The 27131-nt window shown below is 50.8% G+C and overlaps 10 protein-coding genes across 10 annotated transcripts; 5 read left to right on the top strand and 5 right to left on the bottom strand.

Moving 5' to 3' along the window:
• Positions 1-99: 99 nt before the first annotated feature.
• On the bottom strand, positions 100-1219 carry ASPGLDRAFT_41908 (uncharacterized protein). Its single transcript, XM_022545508.1, has 3 exons — positions 842-1219; positions 377-773; positions 100-325 (listed from the first exon to the last, which is right to left on the bottom strand). Exons 1-3 carry the CDS (start codon positions 985-987, stop codon positions 278-280), a joined length of 591 nt encoding a protein of 196 aa, XP_022405020.1. The 5' UTR covers positions 988-1219; the 3' UTR covers positions 100-277.
• Positions 1220-1518: 299 nt separating this feature from the next.
• Positions 1519-2504, top strand: ASPGLDRAFT_21892 (uncharacterized protein; the record flags this gene model as incomplete). Its single annotated transcript, XM_022543140.1, has 2 exons — positions 1519-1748; positions 1820-2504. The coding sequence occupies 2 exons, from the start codon at positions 1519-1521 to the stop codon at positions 2502-2504; spliced, it is 915 nt and encodes a 304-aa protein (XP_022405019.1).
• Positions 2505-2943: 439 nt separating this feature from the next.
• Positions 2944-4830, top strand: ASPGLDRAFT_41904 (chitin deacetylase CDA6). The gene has a single exon (XM_022545507.1). It carries the CDS (start codon positions 3228-3230, stop codon positions 4638-4640), a length of 1413 nt encoding a protein of 470 aa, XP_022405018.1. The 5' UTR covers positions 2944-3227; the 3' UTR covers positions 4641-4830.
• A 420-nt stretch (positions 4831-5250) lies between these two features.
• ASPGLDRAFT_698872 (uncharacterized protein) lies at positions 5251-5916 on the top strand. Its single transcript, XM_022549411.1, has 2 exons — positions 5251-5633; positions 5706-5916. Exons 1-2 carry the CDS (start codon positions 5434-5436, stop codon positions 5812-5814), a joined length of 309 nt encoding a protein of 102 aa, XP_022405017.1. The 5' UTR covers positions 5251-5433; the 3' UTR covers positions 5815-5916.
• ASPGLDRAFT_54416 (uncharacterized protein) lies at positions 5706-8164 on the bottom strand (the record flags this gene model as incomplete). Its single annotated transcript, XM_022548078.1, has 2 exons — positions 5706-7748; positions 7804-8164. The coding sequence occupies 2 exons, from the start codon at positions 8159-8161 to the stop codon at positions 6019-6021; spliced, it is 2088 nt and encodes a 695-aa protein (XP_022405016.1). The 3' UTR covers positions 5706-6018.
• A 237-nt stretch (positions 8165-8401) lies between these two features.
• On the bottom strand, positions 8402-11873 carry ASPGLDRAFT_162623 (tethering complex subunit PEP5). Its single transcript, XM_022542517.1, has 8 exons — positions 11801-11873; positions 11685-11750; positions 11326-11622; positions 10398-11264; positions 10011-10346; positions 9458-9961; positions 9010-9408; positions 8402-8957 (listed from the first exon to the last, which is right to left on the bottom strand). Exons 1-8 carry the CDS (start codon positions 11813-11815, stop codon positions 8580-8582), a joined length of 2862 nt encoding a protein of 953 aa, XP_022405015.1. The 5' UTR covers positions 11816-11873; the 3' UTR covers positions 8402-8579.
• Positions 11874-12099: 226 nt separating this feature from the next.
• ASPGLDRAFT_31498 (uncharacterized protein) lies at positions 12100-14151 on the bottom strand (the record flags this gene model as incomplete). The annotated part of the gene is made up of 1 exon (XM_022544062.1): positions 12100-14151. The coding sequence occupies one exon, from the start codon at positions 14149-14151 to the stop codon at positions 12100-12102; it is 2052 nt and encodes a 683-aa protein (XP_022405014.1).
• A 1087-nt stretch (positions 14152-15238) lies between these two features.
• Positions 15239-20826, top strand: ASPGLDRAFT_63250 (uncharacterized protein; the record flags this gene model as incomplete). The annotated part of the gene is made up of 2 exons (XM_022548633.1): positions 15239-19563; positions 19620-20826. The coding sequence occupies 2 exons, from the start codon at positions 15239-15241 to the stop codon at positions 20824-20826; spliced, it is 5532 nt and encodes a 1843-aa protein (XP_022405013.1).
• Positions 20827-21091: 265 nt separating this feature from the next.
• ASPGLDRAFT_54412 (uncharacterized protein) lies at positions 21092-24555 on the bottom strand. The gene is made up of 3 exons (XM_022548077.1): positions 23506-24555; positions 22754-23458; positions 21092-22703 (listed from the first exon to the last, which is right to left on the bottom strand). Exons 1-3 carry the CDS (start codon positions 24467-24469, stop codon positions 21334-21336), a joined length of 3039 nt encoding a protein of 1012 aa, XP_022405012.1. The 5' UTR covers positions 24470-24555; the 3' UTR covers positions 21092-21333.
• A 229-nt stretch (positions 24556-24784) lies between these two features.
• ASPGLDRAFT_54411 (uncharacterized protein) lies at positions 24785-25306 on the top strand (the record flags this gene model as incomplete). The annotated part of the gene is made up of 1 exon (XM_022548076.1): positions 24785-25306. The coding sequence occupies one exon, from the start codon at positions 24785-24787 to the stop codon at positions 25190-25192; it is 408 nt and encodes a 135-aa protein (XP_022405011.1). The 3' UTR covers positions 25193-25306.
• Positions 25307-27131: the final 1825 nt, after the last annotated feature.

The raw sequence follows: 27131 nt of genomic DNA, 5'->3' as shown, positions 1-27131 counted from the left end.
CTGAACTTTCTACGGCAGTTTCCGATAATAATAATAATGATATAGATTCGCATTTGACGACCGTCGGAAGCTCAATTCTGATTGAGTTTACGGCAAATTAGGTTTCGGAATTGCTTGTTCATACTTTTTTGCATTCAATGCACCGTCTATATTACACGATTATTTTCAGAACTCATATCACATGAAATACCCGGCACATCTATATCCAGAGCATATGTGATTAGTGTCAAGCGGGTGGCCGCAGTCACTGGAGGCGTGAGGAGGTCGAGCGCCCGCACTACTGCTTCTCGTCGGAGGTCTTTTCAGGCTCTTTCCCGGATTCGGGCTGTCGAGACTGTTAGAATCAGATGCGCCATGACGGCTAAGATCAACGTACCTGCTTCTCGCCTTCGGACTTGGGAGCCTCCTCCTTTGGCTTCTCGGCCTCAGACTCAGCCTTAGGAGTCTCGTCACTCTTGGCCTCTTCCTTGGGCTGCTCATCTTTGGACTGCTCATCCTTGGACTCAGACTCCTGTTCCTTGGGCTGGGACTCCTCGGGCTTCTTCTCTTCCGTGGATTCTTCCTTCTTCTCTTCCTTGGGCTCCGGCTTCTCCGCCTCGGGGTCGGGCTGAGGAGCAGCTTCACCAGCGGGGCCAGCCTCGGCCTGTTCCTGGCTTTCCTCCTGTGCGTGCTCAGCGTGATCGCCGTGGCCGTGGTCGTCGTGCTTCTCGGGGCGACCGGACTGCCACAACCAGAACGAAGCTGGGGCGGTCAGGCCGATGGAGCCTAGGAGCCTATTGCAAAGAATCTCAATTAGTGTCCGGTCGCGAATCAAATGCAATTGAATCACAAGTAAACTAACCATGGAATATCCGACCCCTTGCCCTCAGCAGGCTTCGCGGTAGAATAAGTGCGACGACCAGCCTGTTGTCCGGCTCTCCGAGCAGTCGTGCCCAGCATGCGGGCAGACTGCGAGGTCATGAAAGTGCGGAAAGCAGGGAATGCCATTGTGATAGATTTTCCGGGGATGTGTATGTAAATTCAAACCACGGGTAGTCGGAGTAAGAAACCACAGAAATGAGGCAATTGGAAAGGAAAAGATGTGAGAGGATTGCGTGCCGGCGTAGTATATAATCGGTTCGGAACGGAATTAACCGGCGTGGCCCAAGCTTGTTTCTCGGTGATGTCACGGGAGATGTCAGGAACGTGGCATAGAGCCGCAGAGATTGATAAATGGTGGCTATTTTAGTGGCAGATATTGAGTATCATAAGGCGATTATTCTGAATATCGTTATTTGCTGGCTTTCTCCTGCAGTGTCTGTTCGCGATGCCATACTGCGCAGGAGGTCTATGTCGTGTTCCGTAGCAGCTGTCATCGACACCTTAATATGGCCTCAGACATCCTGCCCCACGTGCCTCTGATAGCTTCATTATCATCTGTTTGCTCTCTGCCCGGCGCTTCTCTTCTACTGTTTCTTATTTACTACTTATACTGCCGCTATAATCCAGCTCTATTCGTCTAGCGAGCCTCTACACATCATGGCAGACCGACAAGCAACGCAGCAGAGCCTCAACGCCCTGCTCTCCAAGCTCGATGACCCCGATGCGGATTTGAGATACATGTCTCTGAACGATCTCCAGGGGATCCTCACCAGCCCGAACTCAGCCTATCTTCCTCATGACCAACACTCCTCTACAAAGCTGGCCGATGGCTTGCTCAAGGCTCTGGATGACCATCATGGTGATGTGCAGAACCAGGCGCTAAAGTGGTTCGTACAAGATCAGCCCGGAACTCTGGAGCATTTCAGATAGAGCTTGGCTAACTATTTATACTCTCTAGTCTCGGTCCTCTCGTCGTCCGGTTGCCGTTCGAAAGTCTCACGCCGCTCCTGAAGAAACTGACCGACCTGACTGCCTCGCAAACCATCGATACCTCCGTTCCGAACACTGCCTTGAGAGTCATTGTGAATGCTCTTCCTCGTCCACAACCCGGACAACCTGCCGCTGAGAATGAGAATATGGCATATTCGGCAATCTCGAAAGTCTTGATCCCTCGTCTTACCGGTCCTACACCGTCTCCCTCCGCAAGACGCGGGTCCGTCGTACAGGGCATGTTGGAGAAAGATTCTTCCAAGGGCTTTAGCAGTGATGCAATTGATGTTTTAATCCAGGTCGTTACGTGCTTCGGGTCGCTTCTCAACGAGGCGGAATTAACAGCTCTGCAAAGGTCCGTCATGTCTATTATCGATAACGACACGGCTGGTACCGTGGTCACGAAGCGTGCATTGTCCGCCATTTCGGCGATCGTCCTGCATCTTTCGGATAATCAGCTCAACGAGTTCGTTGGTGAACTTGTAGAGAGCTTCCAATCCCCGCAATTGACTACCGTTCACCGTCGACACTTGATTGCCACCGTGGGAAGCATCGCGAGGAGTGCTCCGGCCAAGTTTGGTCCTCATCTGCCAACATTGGCGCCGTTCGTCTTTTCTGCGGTGGGAGAGGAGAATCTCGAGCAGGTAGCGTGACCTACGTTGGTGTTGATTCCCAGATAAAGGACAAGAATTGGCCTGTGTAGTAGCTGGTACAGAACTCTTCCCAACCGGTGTCCGTTGCTTAGGCGTTTACGAAGGAGCTTAGTCTAGTAGACTGCTTGGGGACGCTCTACGAAACTGATATTGGCTTCAATGTAATATAATTATGATTTGCTAGGTTTTATGTCCACGGGCTGGGCATCGCATTATGAACGTGATATGAAATCCAATTGACATTCGAACATCGAACAAAACATAAAAGCTGGCTATTATATTCTATCCCCCAGAAAGAACCCGTTGCGTCGCCATACGTAACTTACGCGGTTGTTCCGCGTATTGCACCTTCCGTTCTGTCTCCAGGCCTCCTTCCTATTTGGGCTCGTTCCTTCCCAGTTCGGTGCAGAGCCCTGCCTTCCTCTGCTGTCCTCTCCCGCCTTAAGAACTTCGTTCTTCCTCTCTTCTCTTCTCTTCTTCTTCCTCTCTCTCCCACCATCCACCTATCCTCCTCATCGCTCTCTTTATCTGACGCATTCTGCTAGCATCAGATCTCATCTTATCCTGCATCTAAGCTTCCATTTACCTTTGTATCAATCGTCAAAATGCACCTACGTGACATCCTCGCCTTCTCGGCCCTCGCCCTAGCAGCGTCCGTGTCGGCTCGCAGCGTCCCACAGCCACCCAAGGGCAACTCTCCTATTGCCTCTGTTACTGTGGAGAATGGTGGCCAAGGCAGCGAGCTGCGGAGCGAGAACTTCGAGAATCGGTGTGGTCCCAAGTACGGCAAGTGCGGAAAGGGCAAGTGTTGCTCGACTGCCGGTGAGTCCTTCGACAGCATCCCTTCGAATGAGAACAACGAGACGTACTGACATTTCTCTGACAGGTTACTGTGGATCGAGTAAGGCCCACTGCCGCTCTCCAGACTGCCAGATCGACTTTGGTCACTGCGATGCCCTTTCCTCTCCCGAGGGCCCGTCCACCGAGAAGATTCGCAGACCGAAGATCGGCACCGCGCCCTATGGACCGAATGTCATCCGTTCATGTGCCGTCCCGGGTACCATTGCTTTGACGTTCGACGATGGCCCTAGGGAATACACCGAAGAACTTCTCGGTCTGCTGGAGAGGTACAACGCCAAGGCGACCTTCTTCATTACGGGCAACAACGGTGGCAAGGGTCCTATCGATGACTTCGACATGCCCTGGAGCACATTGATCAAACGCATGCAACTCGAAGGCCATCAGATTGCCAGCCACACCTGGTCTCACCAGGATCTTAGCAAGATCTCGCACGACCAGCGCAAAGACCAGCTCCTGAAGAATGAGATGGCTCTTCGTAACATTCTGGGCGGCTTCCCGACTTACATGCGTCCTCCGTACTCGAGCTGCCTTCCCGAGTCTGGCTGTCTTGATGACCTGGGTAAGCTTGGATACCATGTTGTCTTGTACGACCTCGACACTAGTGACTACGCCCACGACAGTCCCGACGCCATCCAGGTCTCCAAGGACATCTTCAACAAGGCTGTGGATCCATGGAAGGTCACCGACAAATCCTGGTTGGTCATCGCTCACGACGTCCATGAGCAAACCGTCCACAACCTCACTGAGCATATGTTGCGCAAAATCCGGGACCGTGGCTATCATGCGGTGACTGTCGGCCAGTGTCTCAATGACCCCGAGGAGTACTGGTACCGTAAGGACCCCCACGGCCCCCTTCACGCCGACAAGGAGGGCAAAGAAAGTCGCAAGAAGGATAACAAGGGTAAGCCCTCTACCTTCAAGGCAATTACTCTGGACGGCACCTGTGGTGTGAATGTCACATGCGTTGGCTCTGCGTTTGGTCCCTGCTGCAGTAGTGCTGGTTATTGCGGCAACTCTACGGCGCACTGTGGTACAGGTTGCCAGTCCGACTTTGGCCGTTGCTTCTGGCCCGACTCCGACAAGCTTCTTCCCAACGGTACCACCATCGGAATCCCGGCCAAGCCTAAAGACACAGCAGCTGGATGGTTACCGATCGACAAGGACAAGGATGCTGCAAAGAGACCAGTGAAGTCGGAAGCCGGCTCTCTTGTCAAGACCGGCGCTTCTGTCACGGCATTGGCTTTGCTTACTTCCGCAGTGGTTCTTTTGGGTTGAGCATTCTTATGACACAAGAGAATGATTTGTTTGTTGTTGAATTCGAATTTGATGACTTGTTTTTCTGTTTGAATTGAGTTTGGGTTTCACATTGCACCGGGTTAGTTTGTGTTCTCTCGTTTGTTTGCAGACTTGTGCAGTAGTTTAGCAGAATAATTACAGAGTAGAAAGAGACAATAAATGGCCTCGCTTGCTTCGAGTGATTATTAATGTCCCCGATGGCGGACGTAGATGTCGTAAAGCAGGACACAGGTCGGATGAACATGGGTCCGCCAAGGCCCGGAACGGGGCATCCTAATTGGGAAGTCATGTGACGACCCTCGGATTGATCTCAAACTTTTTGGCCTAGCGGTATTTTTCCCTTTCCGTCTCCTGACAATACCATGAAACGCCGCCTTTTTTAATGCAACTAGTTAGTTAGTTATCAACCGGTTAACTAGTTAACAACTAGTCAATAGGTAATTATGGACTATTCAAGGAAAATAGTTCTTATTCTTTTATGTAGATAATATATAATACAACATAGCTGAGTGTAAAGTTGTTCATTGCTAATTTTTACTCCATTTAACGATGTGACGGTTTGCAGGCGGCTGAAAAAGGCTACTTCAGCGGCCGTTTTAGGAGTCCTGCTAACCAACTCCCGTCTTGGCATCAGGTGAGTGTATTCCCACGGCCACGGGCTTTCCTCCCACGCCAGGCCACGGGCTTCATGTGCCTCAAATGGACCTTTTGTTATTTTTTTGTTTGACATCACCTACCTAGACGCTCTCGTTGCAGTTGCTGCAGAAGGGAAATGTTTTTGGCTCCCCCCTTGACCATCATATTCTCTCCAGCTATAAATCCCATTATGCTGACCATGTCCTTCCCTGCTTCCATCCTTCCTCCCATGAGCATCTCTCACAGCACTTCCCATCCTTTTGAAATCCGTCCTTGTCCACGAAACTGCTGTTATCCTCGCCTTCTTTATCTCCTACTGCAGGCTTTCCTTTGTTTGTCAGTTCCCTGCAGGCTGTATCTGTCACGGGCTCGGAATAGTAGATACTAACGAATTGAATTCCTATCTAGACTAGGTAGTAACCTCTCGACGAGAATATCGAATCTGGGGGAGAAAAGGAGAAGAGGAAGCTATCGAGAGGATGAAGGGGGTTTTTATAAAGTACTCTGTCCTTATTAGATGACCTATTAAATATAAATATACAGTGCTACCTAAGAGATAAATATACATCAAAAATGACAAAGGTTCAACATCGTAAATCGTCTCATCTTGCATCAGGTCGTAGTAAATCATTATCATATAATAATACAAATATGGAGGCAATACTCGGGAAATCGGATGAATGTCGCGGAGAGCAGCTAGTAAGAAATCGCATCCTCGTTATCATTTCCTAACAATCTTTAGCAAAGGTGCAATCCGCGCACGACGACTCAGTCCGACACGGTAGGGCACTTTGCTCGTGCCTGCGATGGGAGAGTGTTTGCTTGGTCCTTTGCTGTCGTTATTAGTGGATTTGGTCGATGTGTCCGGATCAGATTGCCCTTCTTGATTGGAGGTATCCAGTGTCGGATTCGATTTCTTGGGGCTTTCGGGGGCGTTTGATATAGATTCTTGTTCAGGTTCGGGCTCTGGTTCAGGTGCTGCCGCTAGAACTGAGGAAGGTTTTGTCCCGTCGATTGTGGATGGGTTGTTGGATGAGTTTGGTTTCTGCCTGTTGCCGTTTGCATGTTTCTCGACGACAACGGACACGTTGCTGAGGGTTTGACCAGGCGCATGTCCATTGACTTCAGTCGATACCTCCTCAGCAGAGACAAGAGGCTGCTCAGCAGTCTTCTTCCTCTTCCGTCCGCGTTTCTTAGGTGCCGGTTCCGGATTAGGATTACCCTGATCCTGGTCTCCCCCGAACATAGGAACCTCCACCGCAGTGAGTGTCTCTTGTTCTCCCGCGGGCGTTGAGATCGAATCAGGAGTGGGAATCGAGTCTGGTCGACGATCGTGTTGGGGATCAAGTTGTCGGTCGTCGATCCAGATTACGTCGTCTTCGACGTCTGGTTCGTAGGTTTTCTTGACCGTGACGGAGGTTGTTTTGCCGCGTTTGAGCTTCTTTTTCTTGAGTTCTTTGCGGGGTTGTTTTGGTGGTTGTGTGAAGTGGGCTCTTAGTTGGTCGTTTGAGGGTTGCGGGGGTTGGAGTTGGGGCTGGGTTTTGAGGGCGTTGAGTTGGATGAGGTCGATTTCGTCGTTGTCGGGGTTCGTGGTATGGGGTGTGTTGTCTGGTAGTTTGGGCTCGTTAGGGATAGGATGTGGTGTGTTTGTTTCGATCAGTTCGTGGGTCTCGTTGAGATTGTTGCTGTCCATGGTCTGCTTATTACTCCTTGAACGACTAACCCCTTTCGCCTTTGACTTGTTGTTCTTCGAGTCACTTGGCGCAGCGAGCTCATCGTCATCATCATCCTCCGGTTGCGGTTGTGACTTATTTTTCTTTGGGGCTTTCTTCTTCTGAATGATCGGAATCTCAACAGCAACAGCAGCAGAAAGTTCATCCGTCGCATTTGTTTGAGACTGCTGTGGTGAAATCTGCTGAGCGGTATTATCGCTTTTCGATCTGCTCACGTTTGGTGACCTCAATGACGAGAATGGCTCGGTATCGTGTGGAGAGTCAAGTGCTGCTTCTTGCAGTGACTTTGATCGAATGGGAGTTTTATTCAATATTTCGGTTTGTATAGTCTCATGCATTGCGGCGTCTGCATTCGTGGATCCTCGCAGTGCGGATTCGTAGGCACTGGAGGAAAGATTTGACTGAGTACGGTCAAACGTCGAGATACTGGCATGGGCTGCTTCAACGTTCAACGCATTCTCAACCCACTGATTTCGATCCGAATTATACCATTCGGGGTGTAAAATGGGCACTTGAACCTGCTGATACCCCTCGGGATATTCCAGAGCGCTATAATCAACACCATGCAAACCTTGCTGTTGCTGCTGCTGATCTATGTACCCCAACTCCGACTCCGTAAATGGAACAGTTGCAGTCGAAGGAATCTGCTGTCCAGTATGCGGGGCGTCATCGTCAAACAGTCGTCTTTGTGCCATATCGATCTCGGACATCATAAAGGCTATCGGTATCTCGTTAGTCGGCCGCACAATCAACCAGGACTAAGGGTCTCTTACCAATCGATCCAGACCCCCTCGCAATCCCATTCCCAAATCCACCCGGAATCCACCTCTCCTCCCTCCTCTGCTGAGACGACGATAACGACGCCCGTCTCTGCGCATCTTGCGACTGCGACTGTAGGAAATCATCGAAGTTGACGCTGATATCACCAACATTATTGATCTCTTGTTGGATCTGGTTATCAATAGCATCGTTCTCCACATTACCGTCATTGACAGCTGAAGCGTTATCCTCCCAATTACTGTTTGCTGGACGATTCTCTCGCCTGGGGGACACCGTGGGGGCCGGAGGTTGAGCCTCGCAGGAGAGAGGGTCGTCCTCCTCGTCGGAGTCTTGGATCACGCGGCTGGCCATTGTGATAGGAGTACGTTATGTGAGCATAAGGGTATTGGTGGATATATATGTCGTCTATAACGGAGTAGGTATAGGAAATTGGGTGATTGGATGAAGTTCGACTTGATGCGCGTTTGGTGGGACCATGTGACGCGAGGGCACGTGGTGATAAGATAACACTTCCCTAAAGGGAAATAGTATGGGAGCGCTTCACACAGGGAAGTTTGGGGGGATCATTGGCGTGGACGATGGACTATGTAAGAGCAATTTGATTGGAGGGAATACATTGTGCGTTGTGTATATAAGCTATGAGGTGTTTTGGCTGAGACCAACTATCCTTGGTTCAACACCTACCCTCACCTCGTATATCCATAAATATCTAAGTACAGAAAGGTATCAATTGCGCACCAAAAAGAAACACAAATCATCACTCATCACATCACTCCATAGTACTCTGCGGCCGCATAACCCCCCTCCCAAAGAACTCACTAACAACCCCGAACCGGTCCTTCGACCGCTGAAGCTCGCCCTTGAACAGATCATGCTGATCAGCCGATTCCACCTGTCGCTTACGAATAGCCTTGATGGTGGAATTCTGTGGCGCGCAGACGGGACATTCAGCGTCTTCGTCGACCTTGTTTAGACAGCGTTGGTGGAAGGAGTGTTTGCAGAGGAAGTGGATTGTCGGGAGATCGAGGCCTCCACCGCAGGACATGCATCGGCGTGCTTGGAAGACAACGGGTTTGGTGCCTAGCTGTTCGATTTCTTGTTTTTTGGTTTCGGTTTCGGTGCTGTAGCTTGATATCAGGCGGCGGTTCTGTAGAGCGGTTAGTTATTAGTATACGATGAGAACGGTGATATGCACTCACCGAAGAAATCTCCTTCCGTTCTCGCTCAATATTGTCACTTAGATATTTCTTGAGACGGCCCATCGTGACAACTGCATTGTTGCTTAGTGCCTGGATGACCTGTAGTGGCGACATGAGGCCCTCGTCATCGATCTTCTTGAGAACGGCATCGAGCTCATCGCCAGCTTCTTCTAGGATCTTTGGGCTCGAGGCAAAGTACGTCAAGGCATCCACGTATAATCGTGGTTCCTCGGGGCCGTACTTCTTCAGAGCCTTGATTGCACCCTGCGTATCCTTCGCAGCGGTAAACGAACGAAAGATATCAGACCGAAGACCTTCTTGTTCGCGGACCAAGGTCGAGCCCTCTCGGAAACCGGATAGGTCGGACAGCAGCAAGACGTTCGATGTCGAGATGGGGATCTAATCAGATGTAAGAGTAAGAACCCACATTAGAAAGAAATATACTTACATCCTTGCCCTCGATAAGCTTCTTCGCCTTGTTCTCCCACTCCGCCTTCTCAGTAGTATCTTTCTGCCGCTTGGCTGTGTCCAGATACATCTCGAACAGGGTTGTAAATAGGTCCATCTTATCTTCTTCTTTCAGGTTTGGTTGGCTCGTAAGATCCTCCAGGAAGGTAATGAATTCCTGTGGATGATCCACGAATGCAGAGAATGCTGCCCTGGGTTTGGGAATGACATAGTCCGGAGTCGATTCGGTAATTTGATTCTCTGCCACGGACGGGGCCTCGGACACTTGCTCCGTTGTACTTGTGCTGACGTTTATAAGGCCCAGCGGAAGGAAACCTGCCAGGCTCTGCAATGTACTGGTAGGTTGTACTTGGGGCTCGGCAGGTGGCTCGACCTGCGTTCTTGGCTGGTACTTTCCGGTGTAGTAGACTATGAAGAGCTCAGTGGTTTGTTGGGGGCAATTGGCCAGTAGGACACGGGCGTATTTCATGAGGTTGTGGTAAGCCTGCACCGGTTAGTAACTTCAAATGAACCATACCTGGTGAACTACATACCATCTGAGGCTCAAGTCGCCAGATATACTCCACAGCCTCAGCGTACTTCTTCGAATCCTCGATCAATATATCGACAACCATGTCATTTTCACCGTATTTAGTGGCCAGGTACGCAGCTTGCTCGTAGTAGCCGCCTTGGCGGCACATAGCAATGGCGGTTTCCAAGTCAAACTTCAACTCTCCAGGAGCCTTGATGAACGAGTCCAACTTTTCTGTGTCCTTTAACTTCGCGTAGCAGTTGAGGAGTAATGTGGTGTGGTCCACTGTAGCCTTCTCGTGATCGTGCAATTCCTCTAGGTATTCGATGAGATTGTGAATACGTTGTGTGTCAAGATACTGCTTAGTGTCAGTGATCCGCAATCCCTATAGTTTAGAAGGGATACTCACCTTCCGTATAACTTGTGATGGTTCAGTGTTGTCGATCGCTCGAAGATATTGCTGCATTGCCGTGTCGTAGTCTCCCTTCTGATACAGGAAGTCACCGTATCTGCGGTAGATGGCATTTTGCTGCATAGAGTCGACGTCCGTCTTCTGCGCCAGGTTGATAGCCAAGATATAAAGGTTGCGTTGATAGAGGATCTCGAGTTTCTGCTGGAGACTCTTTTCCCGATAACGGTAGACCTTCCCATCTGTAGTCAAAAGGAATAGACTACCCCACTCGGTGAAGATGTGCTTCACAGAGGACGAGAGTGACTCAGAATGGGAGATGAATTTCAGGTCCGTATCGAGCAAAGTGAAAGTAGTCGTACTGAAGAGCTCGTCCGTCTGGCTCATGCCCATATCCAGCGAGTCTGGCTTTGTGGACCCAGCTCTCGGGGGACAAACGAGAGCGATGTAATCTTTGAAGATGTTGATCGAGTTCTTCGGACTCTCGAATGCGTAGCTTGATCCACGCCCACGCGAACCATATGTGTATACGGCATCTTCCCTGGCAATCAATATATCACTAGAATCCTTGTCCATTGCCATACATCCGAGACCACAACCAGTATCTTCCAGGACCCGAGCTGGCTGGCCCTGCCCTCTCCCAGAGATGATCAACGTCAATATCCGGTTCGTCGTTGAGATGTAGAGCGCTGTCGTCGTTAGTCCGTCCTGCGTCGCGAGTCCGGTAATCGGTTCCTCCGATTCAAACACAATACGTTGTCGTGCACCGCGATCGTGAATCAAATCACCGCGAATAATCGTCACGGATCCGTTGGCAAACCCCACCGCAACCTGGGATAGATCGCTAAGCGCCGTGAAGGCAGATATCTGTACCAATTCGAATTCCTCAGCAATTTTTCAACCTATTCGTCCAGCAGTGTAGACATACCGGAAACTGTCTCTTGGCATTCTGCACCGAGACCGTCGACAAGCACTGCGGGGCCCCGGTCTTCTTCTCGGGCTTATCGAGACCCCAGACCTTCAGTACCGGCTCATTCAGGAGATCCTCTGCAATAGTAACCAACAGCGACGTTCCATCTATTTGTTTCATATGCGTAATCGAGCCGGCATCGTGTGCTTTGAATGATCGGACGATCTTGAATGAGGAGGAGACGATGTGGATGACGCCGTCGGTGGATCCGAGGAAGAGGTTCGCGGAGCCGGTGCAGAGGGTTGAGAGATTAGGCTAGCGACCGACATGTTAGGTTTCGAGAGACTATGTAGAGATATAAGAGTGGAAGTACATACCCCAAAGACGGAGGCGCTCTCCGACAACTTGACCGACGAGACGTCGAAGAAGTTGAACGCTTTCCACTGTCGGGCGTGAGTATGCGATATGACAAATTGACGGGCGTGATACTCACTGATGTCAGAGCCATTTGATCGTGGCCCGCGCCATGGACCGGTTGAAATGGTGTTTAAAGAGCAGAGTGGGTGGTGGTGATTGCGGTGTCTCCAGATCGTCGGAGTTGATTTGGCGAACTCCGCCGGCCAACACGGGAACGTCATTGCTCAATGAGTGTTTACATTTTTGTATAGAATGCAACCCTTTCTTGAAGATGAAAATGAGCAAAAATGCTCAAATCAATGGTCTTGACTTTTATGGAGCTAATCCTATTATATACATATAAATCCTGATTGAGCTAAGATAACTGTCGAAACGCTAATGGGTATCCAAATTCAAAGCAGATCGTTGCGCATCTCCAGACGACGCACCAGGGTTATTTCCGGACCTGCGAAGGTCCCTATTCCAATCAAAACTTTCCTGCAGCCAGCTCCCAGCATCGGCAATTGCTTGGCTCAGGTTGAAGCTCTCGCCTGCAAGACCTCCCTGGCCATCTTGCCCAGTGGGCGGCGTTGTCCCCGACAATGTCAGCGGTAATGCGGTAGACTGGGAGGGTTCGTGGTTATTGTCATTGGGGTTTATCCCAGGCTGTGAATCGCGTGGGCTTTCCCCAGCACTCTGGATCCTATAGTCGGATTGGTCTCTTTCCGGCGATGGCGACCAGTCGGAGTAAGAACTCGGAGAACGGTCCGGAAAACTAGAGGTTTTCTGCTTCTTGTTGCTCGACATTACTCTTGGTAGGGATTCAATATGGGCATGGCGATGACGCTTCTGTTCAGTGCTGAACGTAAAAGGGGTGACGGCATCGACTATACATTGCGTACTGGGCATCACAGCAGCGGCAGTTTTTGAGGGACTGTTATCTGGAGCAAGATGGGGTGTATTAAGACGGTGGAAGGGTGTGATCTTCTGTGAGGTAGTTGAGCTTGGGAGGGAAGACCGAGAGGAGCGTCGTTTCTTTGAGGATGTTGTGGGCTGGTCCTCCACTTGACTTTCCAACCCATCTTGGAAAGACTTCTGTGCATGGAGTAGGGCTGCTTGGGTGGAAAGCGGTGGAACTGGGCCAGTATCATCATCATTCTCCGACGCACTCGTCGGTGGTGCTGTGTAGTGCAAGGATGGAGCATAGTCTGCCATAGCAGGATTAGGTGGTACTGGCTGGGCTGAAGGCAAATTCTCAGTGGTCCCATGAGTCGTCCGGCTTTCTAGAAGACCTTGGCCTGAGCGAGAAGCAGTATGGCTGTCAAAGGCACGAGAGCCTGCAGTCGACGTAAAAGTACGCCGGGAAGGCTCATTGTACACATTTTCACGCTTTGCTGACTCCTTCGGGGATTCCTTTGAAGGTGTAAGCTGCCGTTCATGCGCTTGTTGAGCATTCTTGTCAGTCTCTGACGGTGCGGGTGGTTCTTCCTCCGCTTGCTTCATTGTCGATGATTTGGAGTTTTTCCTCCGTCGACGGAATTCAAATCTTGGCAACTGTGATGATGATGAAACAATACAGAACGAGGTGTCGGATTGAGCATTATGGGTAACGGAATGCGGAACGTTCTGTTGCCTGATAGGCGAAGGTCTGAAATGGCTTTCGGCGATAGACTCGGGACGGCGACTTTCTTGTAGCCGGTCGACCTGTGATGATGCTGGTTCCTTTGTGTCTGTCTTTTTCGAGCTTGAATGACTGGGACTGGGAACAAGGGACTGGTGTAGTCGGCTTCTTGTATCGGATAGACGGGTGGACACAGTAGTCGTTGGCGACGTTGGCGGATCGAAGTTTCCGAACCCAATCCTCCTACGGTCCCTCTTTAACCAGTTGTCATCTGTTGGCCTTGCGATGCTGCTGTTACGTAGTTCCGAATTCAACTGAGCGTCCCCGGTCCAAGGTACTGTTCTCTTGGGCGTGCCTTGTACGGATGCTGAATTCCGACTTTGCTTATCCTGCAATGGCTTGCGGGATTTCTGATGTTTCGAGATCACCGGCGAGCTCTCACTAGGGGCATCTGACGGAGCGACGGAGGTCTCCGTACGGCGGGACGACTCGTGCGACTCATGATGTAACTGCTTCCGTGGCCGCGGATCAGTCTCCTGCACTACTGGGCCACTGGAATCCTCAGCTGCACTGCGCGATTTCCGCTTTTTTGTCCACGGATTCACCCATCCTTGATCGAACGGTCCTTTGAGAGAGGCGGAGAGAATAAAGAGCGGGGCGCCTTGGAGATACGCTTCGGCCAATTTCTCAATCCTCTGACGCTGTGCATTGCGTGCATCCTCGCCCAACTCATCATCAGAGCCCAGCACATCATCTGAAACTATATCATCTGCGGAAGGCGAGCACACTTCGAGCGAAACCGGAGAGGTTGGTCGAGGGAATGGCATCGGGATGGCAGGAGGAGGGGAGGTAGGAAGGTGGACGGAGGTAGCTCAGCGGCAGTCACACGCAGCTGCATTGGGTGATTTGAGCAGCTGGGGGTGGTGAAATGGCGGGTGGGTAAATAGAAAAGGGGGTAAGATGCTCATCTCCAAAGCAGCAGACCGTCCACAGGCATCAACGCCGTCTCTTGAGCATCGCTGGCGGATACGTACTGACCTCGTTCATCGACGCGGAAAAAAGAGAAAACCACTTTACGCGCCGGGGTCAACGCGTGCTTATGTAAGCCAGTATAGCCCTCTATTCTGCACTCATTCTACGGAGAAATGCTTGAAATGCGATTGTGATGTCTCTCAAAGTCCGAAATCTTGCAGTTGTTTGTATGTGATTCTGATAAGGGAGTGGGATCTCGTGCCGGCGCAACTGCACTCTGTAAGCGGGATATGACCAGTCCGGTGTCCTCAACGCCGCGCAAAGCTAGTGTCAGACTAATTGGATCGAGTGAGCAAGTTTGTTTGCTTAATTCGACGGTATAAATCCCTCCACACTTCGTCCAAATCGCAACTGGTGTCGTCTTATGCCAGCTCAACGGTATGCTAGTGCGGAGTATGCGGTATCAGCGCTGGAGTACTCGCTGACTCGGTGTACGGGAGTACGTAGTAAAGCACTGTGAAATCAACAGAGGGATACTATAAGAGACTCAGCAGTCAGTAGTAAAGGAATACTCCAAATAATCTTTCCAACGCAGCTCTCAAGCCTCACAGTAGTGTACTGCACAATGAATGTATGATTGATGCCGGGGTTACCCCGACCTCCTTCACAAAAAAACAATTCCGCCGCCGCCTTCGACTTCCACTCCGCTACTTTCGCGCGCCTTCATACAGACCAAACCCCAGCCCACATCCTTATTATTTCCTCTTTACTTTACAATAACCGTTATCCCTGCAGATTTACCAGCTCGGATTTGAATGTGAGCCAATTCACCGGGTTCCAGGCCCATTTTCGACTCTGGTGCCATATACGACTACGAGCCGCGTTCACTACACCGCGGATGCTGTGAATGGGAAATTAACATGCAGAACCAAGCCAGCAGCCATGGGCAATAACAATCCCCCGTGGCTGGATAGCCTAACGGACGACTGGGAGCCCATCCCTGCTACTCCAAGTCCGGTTCCGGCTCGATCCATTAACCATTCCCGCGAATCCAGCCTTCAGGACTCTCCCAGTCGCATTCCTATTCCCGCGCGCCACCGTTCCGTTGAGCAGTCCCCCGCGGATTCCAAGAAGAAAGTTACCCGACCGTGCCATTTTATCAGGAGAGAACCGCCTACGCCCAAGAGCCGCACACCCCGGACGCCGGCGAAACTGCGATCCCCCGTGCCCAAGAACAACAGCCCCCGGTCTAGAAGCGGTACTAAGCCGACACGGACTCCGAAGTCTGGAACGAAAAAAAGTCCGAAATCCACAGCGTCATCGTCGAAGTCGAAACCGACGTCAGACAGTCCGAAACCGAATCCCGCTGCGCGTAAACAACTTCACGCAATAGACACGCGCTCGCCCTTGCGGTCGGTATCAAACGTTTCCAGCCAGTCTAGCCAGCCTAGTCAGCAAGGTACGGTGCAGGTCCGGCCGAAGGAGAACGACAAGACGCGAGAGTCGACCCCAGAATGGCGCAAGAGATTGGTACACGGTGAATTACCCACGGGCGAGCAACGCGATTTGTTTGCACCCATTGGGCTGGAGAGCGTCTTTAAGCCTCCCACTCCAGGCTCTGGAGCGACGCGACACGACCAGGTTCCCATGTTTAAGCAGTCGGCATATATATGGAATTTCAACGAGGGCAGTGACGTGAATATGCACAATCCCGACATGGAGAGTCCCGATGAGAACCGTCGGGAAAATACTGGTGATTCAAAGGGCAAGGATCCAGGTTCGCAGGATACAAAGCGCGACAATGTTAGCAGTCCACGCGCATCCCCAGGAGACGCGTTAAAGATCAGGAAGAGCGGGGAGGAACAAAATCGCAACGGAAATCATTCTTCTCTCAACGACATCAAACTACGCAGTGCAAGTGGCTTGGAAGATCTCCGGAATGAAGGTATTACCCCGATTACTTTCTCGCGGTCGAATACACTAGACGGCAACGGAACGTCCGAAATTATAAAGTCAGCTCTGAAGCAAGTCACAGACAAACTGGAGGGTCTCTCGTTGCGGACTGGAGACCGTCCCGGCTCCCGAGCGAGCGATAGCGCGCTGTTGCATCCGCAGAGCGAGGTTCCGGCAGAGATTTTACCGCCAGAAAATGAATTGCTGGACGTGACGAGCAACTCATTGCCTCAAGATCTTTCTATGGGCACATTGGGTGCTTTTGCCCGGTTCCGCCGCACAGATTTCTTGGGTGAAGGATCCCTTCTCAAGCCGCGCCTTACTCCGTCGCCCCTTCCTTCCCAGCGTCTCTCCCCACAGGCACTGTGGAATTCGCGCATCCGAAGCTCACCTCCATACTACCTCAAAACTAATACATTAACGGATCCACCCACACTACCAAGGCCATCGTCGGCCCAGAGCAAAAACTCTGCGACCGAGAGCTCGGAGAAGGGCAAGGTCGAGGGCATGCCGTCATCCGGCAGCCCATTGAAACTTTTTGGAAATCATGACACTTTCACGAATAACAAACTTCTGCGACGGATGAGTCAATTCGAGGAGACCTTTGGCCACCCGTCCGATGAGGACGAACCGGTGTCGCCTTCAGAGGAGGCTCGACGGAAGGGCGAAAACCGAAGCCTGTTAAGCGTGAAACTAGACAGACCATCTTCAAGGCGCTCGAGGATCAGAGCTACAAACAATCCTGAACTTAACCGGTTCGGAGATGGCGGTCTGGACCATTTTGATTTCTCTGATACGAGCCCTTATGAACCCAAGCTGCTGTACCACGAGATGCCAGATCCCGACTACCGCCCTTCTTCACGACGGAGATCTTCTGTTTCTCATCGGCAATATCGACGGACCTCACTTGACGACCATGACCATGAGCACTTTCCAGATGCTGATCACCGGTCGTCCGCAGACGACGATTCTTTGGACTACGACGAATTTAAACAGAGATCCACCATACGTTCAAGAGAGACGAACCCAAAAAGGCGCAGGACCATCCTGAAATCAGGTAGTCCAGATTATGAAGACGAGGATGGCCGAAACTTGCCAGGTCGGTCTGATAATCTTTCATTGCTGCAAAAAAGCTTGATGCAACACGGCATCAACGACAGTGACGAGAATCATCTGGATCAATCACGCTCGCAGCAAAGACCACGAACCCCGATAGCAAGCCATTCAAATTCCTCCACGCGAAAGAGATCCTCGTCGCACTGGCACCACCCTAATGATACCAACATTGGCGAAGAGTCGCCGTCAGATATGGCCATCCCTAGGGTCCAAGTGACTGGTGTCAATGATGAGGTGCGCAGAGGCTCAATCACCACTCAGGATTACCTCAACGAAGCCACAAGAGTCATGGACATGATCCGATCAAAGGGTAGAACCACAGGCGGGCTACCGAGTGTGGAAGAACTTGATGTGGAAGGCGAAGAAGACGACGACGATAGTTACGATGATGACGACGATGATGATTCCACTCGGGAAGAGTTCTCACGTCCCCCAAGCCGGGAAGGTGTCGATCTGCGTAAGCTCAGGGAGCCCAACGAGCCCAACCCGCGCGTCACAAGCTACTTGAGGAAGTTCCAAGAAAACGATGATCCAGAATTCGGAGTCAGTACATCTGTCGCATCACTCCACTTGGATGACGATCAGCAACCCGGATCGCCATCCCGAGACAGTCCTCCTGACTTTGAGGCTGGAGCTGAGCGCAACCAGAATGACGCTTTTAACGGCCAGCAGGAACGTAAGCATTCGGTAGGGTCAGTCGACGAGGAAGGCGGACATGTTACTATCGACTCACAAATGTCGTCTAAGAGCATTCCCACTGGCTCATCGCAGGGTTCATATGCGAAAGGCGTCCTGTCCTCCGACGTGGTGTCGCACTTGATTCCGGAACAAGTCAACGGTTTCACTTACGACCGCTTCAAACAGAAGTGGGTCAAGGAGAAAGTGAAACAAGCACCTGAGAAGCCAAAAGGCGACGATAGCGAGGATGATCCGTTCAGGGATATTCCAGATCTTAGTGTCGACGAATTGCAGGAGATGATGCGAATGCAGTCCAGTTCCCCGACTAAGACTGACGATGGCCGGCCGGCCGATGAAGCTGACGATTCCCAAAGTCCACTCAGTGCGAAACGGCCACGGACACGCGATGGAGCACCGTCGGTTATCGCCAGCACCGTTCAGTCGAAAGCATCCCGTTTTACCTCCACTGATCTCGACTCCGGCACCAGAGCGACATCGTGGGATACTGATCAACACAGAAACGGAGAATCCACCAGTGAAGTTGAGCACGAGATCAAATTGCATGAGGGACGTTTATCGAAACCTCCTCGCCGCCAGAGAGCTCCCAATCAGCAAGCTCGAGCGGTTACCGTTAACTTCTCGTCGCCTCCCGTCTCTCGTGTCGCATACAGCGATGACTACACCCCGACCAAATACATGGGCCGGGAGCTAGATCCAGGAGTTATCCAAGAGCAAGAAAGCCCGGCTGGCGACGCGCGACCTAATCCAGCGTCTCAGACTCCCGGCAGCCACTCAACTGGCGATAGCGACAACGGTGAAGATGAAGCGTTGTGTGTTATGCGACAAAACACCGAGGGAGCCGTATCTACGCCACTTAGTGGTTACCAAGAGAATTCTGTGGTCCGCTTCCAAGAGCCTGGGCATGACACGAGCTATAGTTTTAATCTCAGTCCCCTGCCCGACTTCACTGTGCATCAAATCGACAAACCGCTGCACCTTGAACTCAGCTATGTAGCCAACCGCACGAATCCGACCTCTCTACGCCAGGTACACGGAACATTTGCCTTGGCAACAGAGGACCTGGTCAGACACCTTACTGAGGTCGAGCCCTTCGAGCCCTACTGGGAGCACGTCCGGCGTCTGATCCTCCGCGACAAATGTCTCATCACCCTTCACAAGCTGCACGACTTCTGTCCTCGTCTAGAGGATCTCGACGTATCGGACAATGACATCGGTCAGCTTAGCGGCATCCCCGCCACTCTACGCACCCTCAGAATACAGCGTAACTGTCTCACGAGCTTAACGGCATGGGGTCACCTGGTCAATCTGCAGTATCTGGACGTTTCGGGCAACGAGCTGGAGAGCTTGGATGGCTTTGGAAACCTGATTCATCTCCGAGAGATTAAGGCGAATGACAATAACATTCGGAGTATCGAAGGGATTCGCGATCTGAATGGTCTCTTGAGTCTCAAGTTGAGTAACAACTCCCTGACATCGGTGGATTTTGAGGGAACTGAATTGTAAATCCTTTCGTTCTTTTTATTTGTTTCTACACTGTTGCTTACTGATTGGGTAGGACTCGTCTCAATGAATTGGACTTGAGCTATAACGTGCTTACGTTCGTTCGGAATCTGCACCTCTTGCCATCCGTCTCCGCGCTCAACCTAAGCTTCAATCGCCTCACTGAAGTTGATTTCCCAGCGCCTATGTACAACTTGCGCTCGTTGAAACTCTCGAATAATAACCTGGGTGCCCTCGATACTGCCGTTTTGCCTTCATTAACCCTTCTTTACGCTGATCAGAATGCGTTGTCGACAGTATCTGGGCTTGAACATTGTCACAAACTGGAGATCCTTTCTGTTCGGGAGCAGATGGTGTCAGAGAGAGACAGTGACAAGTACTTTGGCGTCGACCTGGGTCAAGTGAGGGATATCCGTAAGGTGTTCTTATCGTCGAACAAGTTGTCCACACAAAGTGTCTCTCCATCCGCTCCACTGCTAAGCTTGCAGCTGCTTGACATCGCATCTTGCAAGCTTGAGAGCTTGCCGGCGGAGTTCTCCCTGAAATTCCCCAACCTCAAGGTTCTCAACTTGAACTTCAACGCGTTGACGGGCGTTACTGAACTGGCGGGTATGAACTGTCTTTCCCGATTAGCAGTTGCCGGAAACCGCATTACGAGAATGCGAAGACTGTGTCAAGCCTTGAGCTACATAGGAAGGACGAGCAGAAACAGTGCCTGCTCGCTTCAAAAGGTCGACATCCGGGGTAACCCTCTGAGTGTCCGATTCTACCCACTACCCGTCACGGGAAGTGGCAAAACCACGGAGAACAAGAAGTTGCATGGCAAGGAAGCAGACCGCGAGCGCGAGCGTCCCCAGGCCAAAGCCGCCTTTGACCTCCCGGCTGCCCTGGCTGACATGGGCCAGAACCCAAGCGAGGGTATCCCTCACCCAGCACTATGGGGCGAGATAGACGGCGAGCTAGAGGACATGGATATGGACGCGGACGCAGACAAGGACCGCGATGTCGAAATCAACGACCCTTACACATTGCCCGCTGCAGATGCTGAGGCGGACATGAAGTATGTATCTCATTTGGACGAGTCAACGCGGCTACGACGAAGGATTGTTGAACTTATGATTTACGCTGGAACGGGCGGTTCAGTTAAACACCTGGACGGATTGGAGTTACGGCCGATGCTCGAAGAAGGATCGGATATGAATCATGCTTGGACGAAATTGGAGAAACTGGGCGTGTTGAGGAAAAAGGCGATTACGGACTAATTCTTTTTTCTTTTTTCTTTTTTCATTTTTCATTTTTCATTTTTCATTTCCACCTCTCATTCTTTTTCATTTCATTTCATTTTATCTGTTTTGAGCCTCGATGCATTGCATTGCACCTTTGCATTCCGTTCTTTTTCACTTTTTCTTTTTACTTGTTGGATGATATTGGCTGGCAGGATACTGGTTGGGTTGGGTTTTTCTCATTTTTTCATGACATACCTCTATACCTTTTTTCTTTTTGTGAATAGTGCAGACATGGAGTTTTGGCTATGCATACATGGGCCTATGGATTATTGGCTTTTGAATACAATTCAAATTCAACATTTTCTCTAATGCTTCTCACTTTCGTGAGGAACGATCAGTGGCACACACTGTGCTGCATTATGGCATATATAACAATGAGTAGAAACCAAAACGTCATGTATGGATGAGTCGTACGATATCTAAACAGCTGCAGAATTGACCTTTCAAGCCTCGAAGAGATCATGCTGCCCCCAATAGACGACGTTATACATCTGATTCCCGCTGACCAACCCCCTCAAAATAGATCATGCCGCCTACTATCAGAAGATAGAGTACCCAAGCTATGTATCGCGCGACATGATACGTTGTAGGTGACTCCCACACCCAGGCGTGGATCTCCAAGCATAAGGTTGAAATTATTGACACAGAGACTAGGAGCCATCGAGGCTTCCAGCGGAGTAAAACACCAGGTGCGCTTATCATCAAGAATAACCAGATGATAATAAATAGGATGTCGCGATTTGAGAGATCAGGATCAGTGCAAAATGAATAAATCACACATATTGACCCAAGGATCGAACCAATGGCTATGCATGGGTTGAGAAGGTCGATGCAATTGGCGAAGATATCATCTATACAATGCCAGTATGCCGCTGGAGAACAATCATGGTTCTCCCGGCGAGTTCTCAGTTCGAGAAGTCTCATTCGCAGAGCCTTGTGGAATTTATGCATTCCCGTATATACATCAGCCAGGGATGAGAGGATAATAGCTGTTGTGCCGTGAAATGTTTCGTCGAATGCTTCTAATCTCCGGAGGCCTAGCTTTAACCAGTTTTTTGCGATGATCAGATCACGGTTGTGCTCTGAAGAGCTGGCACGCAGCACTTTCAAATAGACACTATGGCCTCTCGACAGTGCCCAATCACTACCGTGCAGATAAGCTAGTCCAATACCGACAAAGTCCAGAGCGTAAGAGGGTTTCGTGACATCTGCAGCCTGGAGTTTCTCGGATATAAGCTGCATACTTCTTTTGGCATGCGGACGAAAGCGACAAAAATCATAGTAGTTTTGTGAATCAAGTAACTTTTGTGCATAATTTCCGACACAGCGAAAAGCGTAATGTGCTGTTATCGGCTTATGAAGAAGAATGTTGCTAAATTCATTGGTAAGCCACGAATGAACTGGTCTGGGCATGTTGTAGCCCCTTGATTCGTTCGTTTTATTCCGAGGATCCGAAGCGACTTCCACTAGTCCATAATTGCACAGAACCCTCATCGCTTCATGGAAGGTTATTGGATCATCTGCAAACTCCAACAACGAATACACCTCGTCGGGCTCGTGGAGCAATTCACGCCATAGGTTTTGGCTATCGAAAAAGACCCACACAGAGACAAGGCGAAATGAAAACTCATGTCTGTAGGCTATTTCCCGTAGAGAAATATTCCAGCTGATATAAAGCTTATTCTTGTATGCAGGAAGCTCAGGGGAATTCTCTTGAAGACGACGCCACTCCCGTCTGGATAATTCGAGGTATTCACGGCAGCTGATGGAGACCTGGCTCAGGTATCTCCCTGCAGTAGCTAGGGCCACCGGTAATCCGTCCATTTCTTCGACGACTTCGTGGATATGCAGATCTATAGAAGGCATTAGCACGTTTCATAAGATTATGAGGTAGACGCTGTACCATTGCCCAAGTCATGCCGCTCCGATGCAAGTGACATGATCTTAAGCCCATGTTCGGAGCCTATCCCTCTTATGCGAATCGACTCTCCAAGGTAAAACCCCGGCGAGGCAGTCGTGACGATTATATGCCCTTGTTGGGCATCAGGTAAAAAGGGTCGAAGTTGATTGTAATCGTCAAGTGGGGGGTATGCAGTGGCATCAAAGTTGTCATATACAAGCAGCCACCGATTATTCTTTGGGTAGTTCAGCCATTTCTTCATCACTTTCACAACGTCGCTGACATCAAGTGATTCGAATGCCCTTTTGTTCTGGGAAAAAGCGCGGTTATAAAGGCGCGTGTTGAATCTTTTCGCCGAATCCAACAGCTTGTTAAGGTACGAGATCTGATCATCGATGAAACCTTCTAACATCTCCACTGAAGAGTCCGCTAACAGAATACGATTCATCATGCTCACGAAACTAGTCTCCAGCGTCGATGGATCAGTAGCATCCAGCCAGAATACCGCTGCGTAATCATGCTGGTGCTGCAATGCGTATTTTACTGCGAGTTGAGTTTTGCCTATTCCAGCAAGTCCTTGGAGGACGACTGTTCCATTCGAGCCGTCGGAATGAAGCTTCTGATGGATGTCTGCGAGCTCTTGCTCTCGACCAACGAAGTTAGGAATATGTGGAATTCCGACCGTGCTGAACCGAATATTGAATTGTTCTATATTGATATTAGGCGTGTCCTCACACAGCTCGACATAAACGTACCGAGAGGGTTTCGATGATCAGTAAGCTGCATGTGCTTCACTGGCACCTCTGATAGTAGCTCCTTTGCATATGCAGCCGCTGTAACACCAGCATAACCCTGCCAGTCTTTGTTCTTGTGCGAGTCGGAATAATCACAGATCCCCCGTATTACAAGACAAGGGAAATGGTCCATGAGGCCAGCCGCTTCCATTTCAAAGCATAAAATACCCAGTTCCTGGGCCAGTTTATCGCGAGTTTGGCCGTCTTTCATGACTTGATTGCCAGATGCTATCGTGCCGCAATGCACCTTTGGCATAGTATATGATCGTTGCTCACGGATCACCAACTGACTGCGGTCACAATCGGAACAGTCAGGAAAGGCAGCATTGTGACGATAGGATGCGTCGAAAAGTTCATCTCGTTCGGGTCCAGGCGAGTGAAAGGAGGACAGGTCATTACTTGAGGTAACATCCCAAATAAGATCCTGAAGATCGGAATTCCCAGTCATGCGGTTGGACTCGATATGGGAAAGAGCAGTGAGCAGCTCTTGGGGTGGCAGATTCCTTGTTCCCGTGCGTTGCAACCGCCCTGATTCGACCGTTTTCCCATAATCGTACTGCACAACTCCCGGTAGCAAGCCAGTTGGCTGGCTGACTACGATATCTCCCAGTCGAATGTCTTCTGATGATGGAACTCCGCCTCCAATGCCTACCATCAAACCGAATTGGATTGATTGGAAAGTGGATGTCATCTGCTTGGCCACAATTGCTGCAGAGGTAGTCCCATAGACACCAGACGGGAGACACGCAACGGCCACATTGTGATTCGCGATCTTTCCAAGAACATAAGTGTTGGTGTCATGTCGCGGCTGTGAAAGTGACGGGTGGATTTCATCCAGCATCAGCTTGGCCGCCGCCATCTCCAGCGGGAGAGCGCAAATCCATCCGACGGTGTAGTCATTGTGTCCTCGCGTTTCGGTGGACATGGCTGTCCAGCCAATGTAGACCGGGCTAGTGATGAGTTGAATAAAACACACAGAAACACCTTGCGAGAGGAGAGAAAAGATGTCTGTGGCCGAGCGCAAGGCTGCGATTCCTTATCTTATTCAGGTGGTTTTGATGATCCTGGCTACTCTTGTTAGAATATAACGTGATTGGACACTGCGCATGCAGTATGAGTACAGGCTGAGCACTTGTATGCCCAACCACGCAGCGCCAAATTCGTGAGTATTTGCTCACGAATCCCACGCCAGCCACCGAGTATAAACACCGCTATCGCCAGTCCTATGGCCGAGACCAATATGGGGGAAGCCCCGGGCACACAAGAGTCCCCGACCGCTTCCCCCCGAGAGCCCACCACCCCGAAACGACCGCCCAAACGACCGAGGCCAGAAACCCCGAAGAAAGCTATAGAGCCCCCTGTTATCCCTCAGAACATGCCATGGACTGGACAATTCAATCAAAATACGCCTCCCGAATCCCCTCCCCACGGATCCCCCCAAAGCCAACTCGACCTGGAGCTCCAAAGCCACATCACAGCAGCAGTGGCTTCGCGCACAGCACAGATAAAGACTACAGGAGATGAAGTAATGGAGTTCGTCTCTATGGTTAACCTGAAAATCACCAATTGGGAAGAGAGGAGCCTTCAAGGAGCTGCCTCCTTGGGCAAGGACATCAGAACCTGGTCCTCAACTTCAGCTCGAACCTAGCGACGGGACTCCCTGCCAAAGCAGATAACCACCTATCCCCTTCCTCTAAGCACAATGGCTATGCCGAAGCTGCTAGAGCCTCACCCGGTGCCCCCAAGGCACCACTCAAGATACACAAGTCCGCTTACAATTCACGGCTACCTGAGAAGCCCCCCCCCCCGCATCTTCCTACGCCTCCCTGAGGGTCACCCTGCCCGCCGAGCCAGCCCGCACGCCGCTATGGATATACTGAGGAAACACCTGGACAAGACCCGCTCTGCAGCCGTGAAAGAAATTCAACAGGTGCCTTCTGGCCTAGCAATCTGGCCCAGAGATGGCCTGGGCCTCCACTTGCTCATGGAGCGCAAGGAGGCTCTAGAGAACTGTATCCAAGGAGCCAAGGCTGAGGCCGAACAGAATTGGGCCATATTCGCCCTCCCAAATGCCCCACAAGAGTATACTAGCTATGATAGGACCCAAGTTCCCATAACTGAACACATGGCCCTAGAGGAGTTCAAGCTCCAAACAGGCCTCTCCCCTCTGAAGTTCTACTGATCAAGCAAGAACCCGCCCTCTGGCACCCTTATCATGGCCGTCCCAGAGAACCAGGCCCAGATAGTCCCTAAGCAGGTCCACCTCTATGGGGAAAACATACAGATTAAGCGGAAGCCCTTCTGAACCCGTATAGAACAGTGCACGCAATGCTGGGATTACCATAACCCCTGGACCTGCACTCGCACTCCGAGATGCCGGATCTGCAGCAAGAGAGATCACAATGAAGAGACACATTCCTCTCCCAACAATGAGGATGCGACCTCAGACCCATGCTGTACCAATTGCTGTGGACCTTTCCCAGCAGACCACTCTAATTGCCCCACCAGACCTACCATACAACAGGGAGTCATCCAGTGATTATCCAGATCACAATTCATTGCAGTCAAAAAAGCTGGTGCATGCCAACATATGCTCCAAGACCAGTCTGCTACAGATGAGCCCCCCCCAGAAACTTGGGCTCCCCACTGACAAGAGAACAGCCTCATTCGTGTTAGATAGGCTATCTAGTCACCTACAGATCCTCCAACTCAATGTTGGCCGAAACTGGGAAGTGCACGAAACTGCGCTTCAACTAGCTTTTGAAAACAATTGCCATGCAGTGCTAATTCAGGAGCCCTGGATCTTTACAGACTGCTCCTGTCGAATATCTAAACACCATCCATCCTTTCACCAACTAGCCCTGATTGAAGACTGGTCAGCTAGACCCTGAGTCCTCACATACATACGGAAACATCCACATCTGAAAGCAGAACTAGTTCCTTTTGGACCACCATCCAGGGACATCCTAACTGTCCACATCAACACCCCCCAGAAGACAGCACTCCTGGTCAACATCTACAACGCTCCCCGTGGAGCAGTTGATGAGGGTCAAGGTTTGGAGTCTCTCATGACACAGACAACCTCATCTCTCCCCTGCCTAATAGCTGGAGATTTTAACCTTCAACACCCTATATGGCAGTCCTCTGCCTGACCCTCTCCAAGAGCAGAACCCTTTCTATCTTGGACAGAAACCCAAGACCTCACCCTAACACTCCCACCAGACTCACCGACCTGAGGACAAAACATGATTGACCTATCTTGGGCCAATAGCGCGCTGCTCAGCCTTGGGATATCCTCAGAAGTAGAGTTGCATTCGGCGCGGTTTGGCGCGGATGGAGGGTGCTCTCCATCCACGCCGCGTGGATTTTGGATGCTCAGGCTTGGATCCGCATCCGCGCCAAAATCCGCGTGGATTGGCGCGGATTAAGCCGCAAAAGCCGCAAGATTCCGCGCTATGCCTATTTAGGCATACACTAAACTAACTGCAGTTAAAGTCGGATTGGATTGGATTCGGATTCTCCAAAGTCCAAGCCGCAATGTATCAACCATCTCCGAAGCAAAAATAGCCATATCTTTATGTACATTC

Source organism: Aspergillus glaucus, assembly GCF_001890805.1.
Source record: "Aspergillus glaucus CBS 516.65 unplaced genomic scaffold ASPGLscaffold_2, whole genome shotgun sequence".
Taxonomy (NCBI): domain Eukaryota; kingdom Fungi; phylum Ascomycota; class Eurotiomycetes; order Eurotiales; family Aspergillaceae; genus Aspergillus; species Aspergillus glaucus.
This window is presented reverse-complemented; position numbering and strand designations above follow the sequence as displayed.

Excerpts from the sequence above, each read along its gene's own strand:
- ASPGLDRAFT_41908 (XM_022545508.1), bottom strand. The coding sequence starts at position 987 with ATGGCATTCCCTGCTTTCCGCACTTTCATGACCTCGCAGTCTGCCCGC. Across the intron at positions 774-841 it reads AAGGGGTCGGATATTCCATG|GCTCCTAGGCTCCATCGGCC; the intron begins GTTAGTTTACTT and ends TCTTTGCAATAG. Across the intron at positions 326-376 it reads AGTCCGAAGGCGAGAAGCAG|CCCGAATCCGGGAAAGAGCC; the intron begins GTACGTTGATCT and ends CAGTCTCGACAG.
- ASPGLDRAFT_41904 (XM_022545507.1), top strand. The coding sequence starts at position 3,228 with ATGGTGGCCAAGGCAGCGAGCTGCGGAGCGAGAACTTCGAGAATCGGT.
- ASPGLDRAFT_698872 (XM_022549411.1), top strand. The coding sequence starts at position 5,434 with ATGTTTTTGGCTCCCCCCTTGACCATCATATTCTCTCCAGCTATAAAT. Across the intron at positions 5,634-5,705 it reads CTGCAGGCTTTCCTTTGTTT|ACTAGGTAGTAACCTCTCGA; the intron begins GTCAGTTCCCTG and ends ATTCCTATCTAG.
- ASPGLDRAFT_162623 (XM_022542517.1), bottom strand. Across the intron at positions 9,409-9,457 it reads AGCTTATCGAGGGCAAGGAT|ATCCCCATCTCGACATCGAA; the intron begins GTAAGTATATTT and ends ACATCTGATTAG. Across the intron at positions 8,958-9,009 it reads AACGGAAGGAGATTTCTTCG|AACCGCCGCCTGATATCAAG; the intron begins GTGAGTGCATAT and ends ACCGCTCTACAG.
- ASPGLDRAFT_54412 (XM_022548077.1), bottom strand. The coding sequence starts at position 24,469 with ATGTCCACCGAAACGCGAGGACACAATGACTACACCGTCGGATGGATT. Across the intron at positions 23,459-23,505 it reads TGATCATCGAAACCCTCTCG|AACAATTCAATATTCGGTTC; the intron begins GTACGTTTATGT and ends ATATCAATATAG. Across the intron at positions 22,704-22,753 it reads GCGGCATGACTTGGGCAATG|ATCTGCATATCCACGAAGTC; the intron begins GTACAGCGTCTA and ends TGCCTTCTATAG.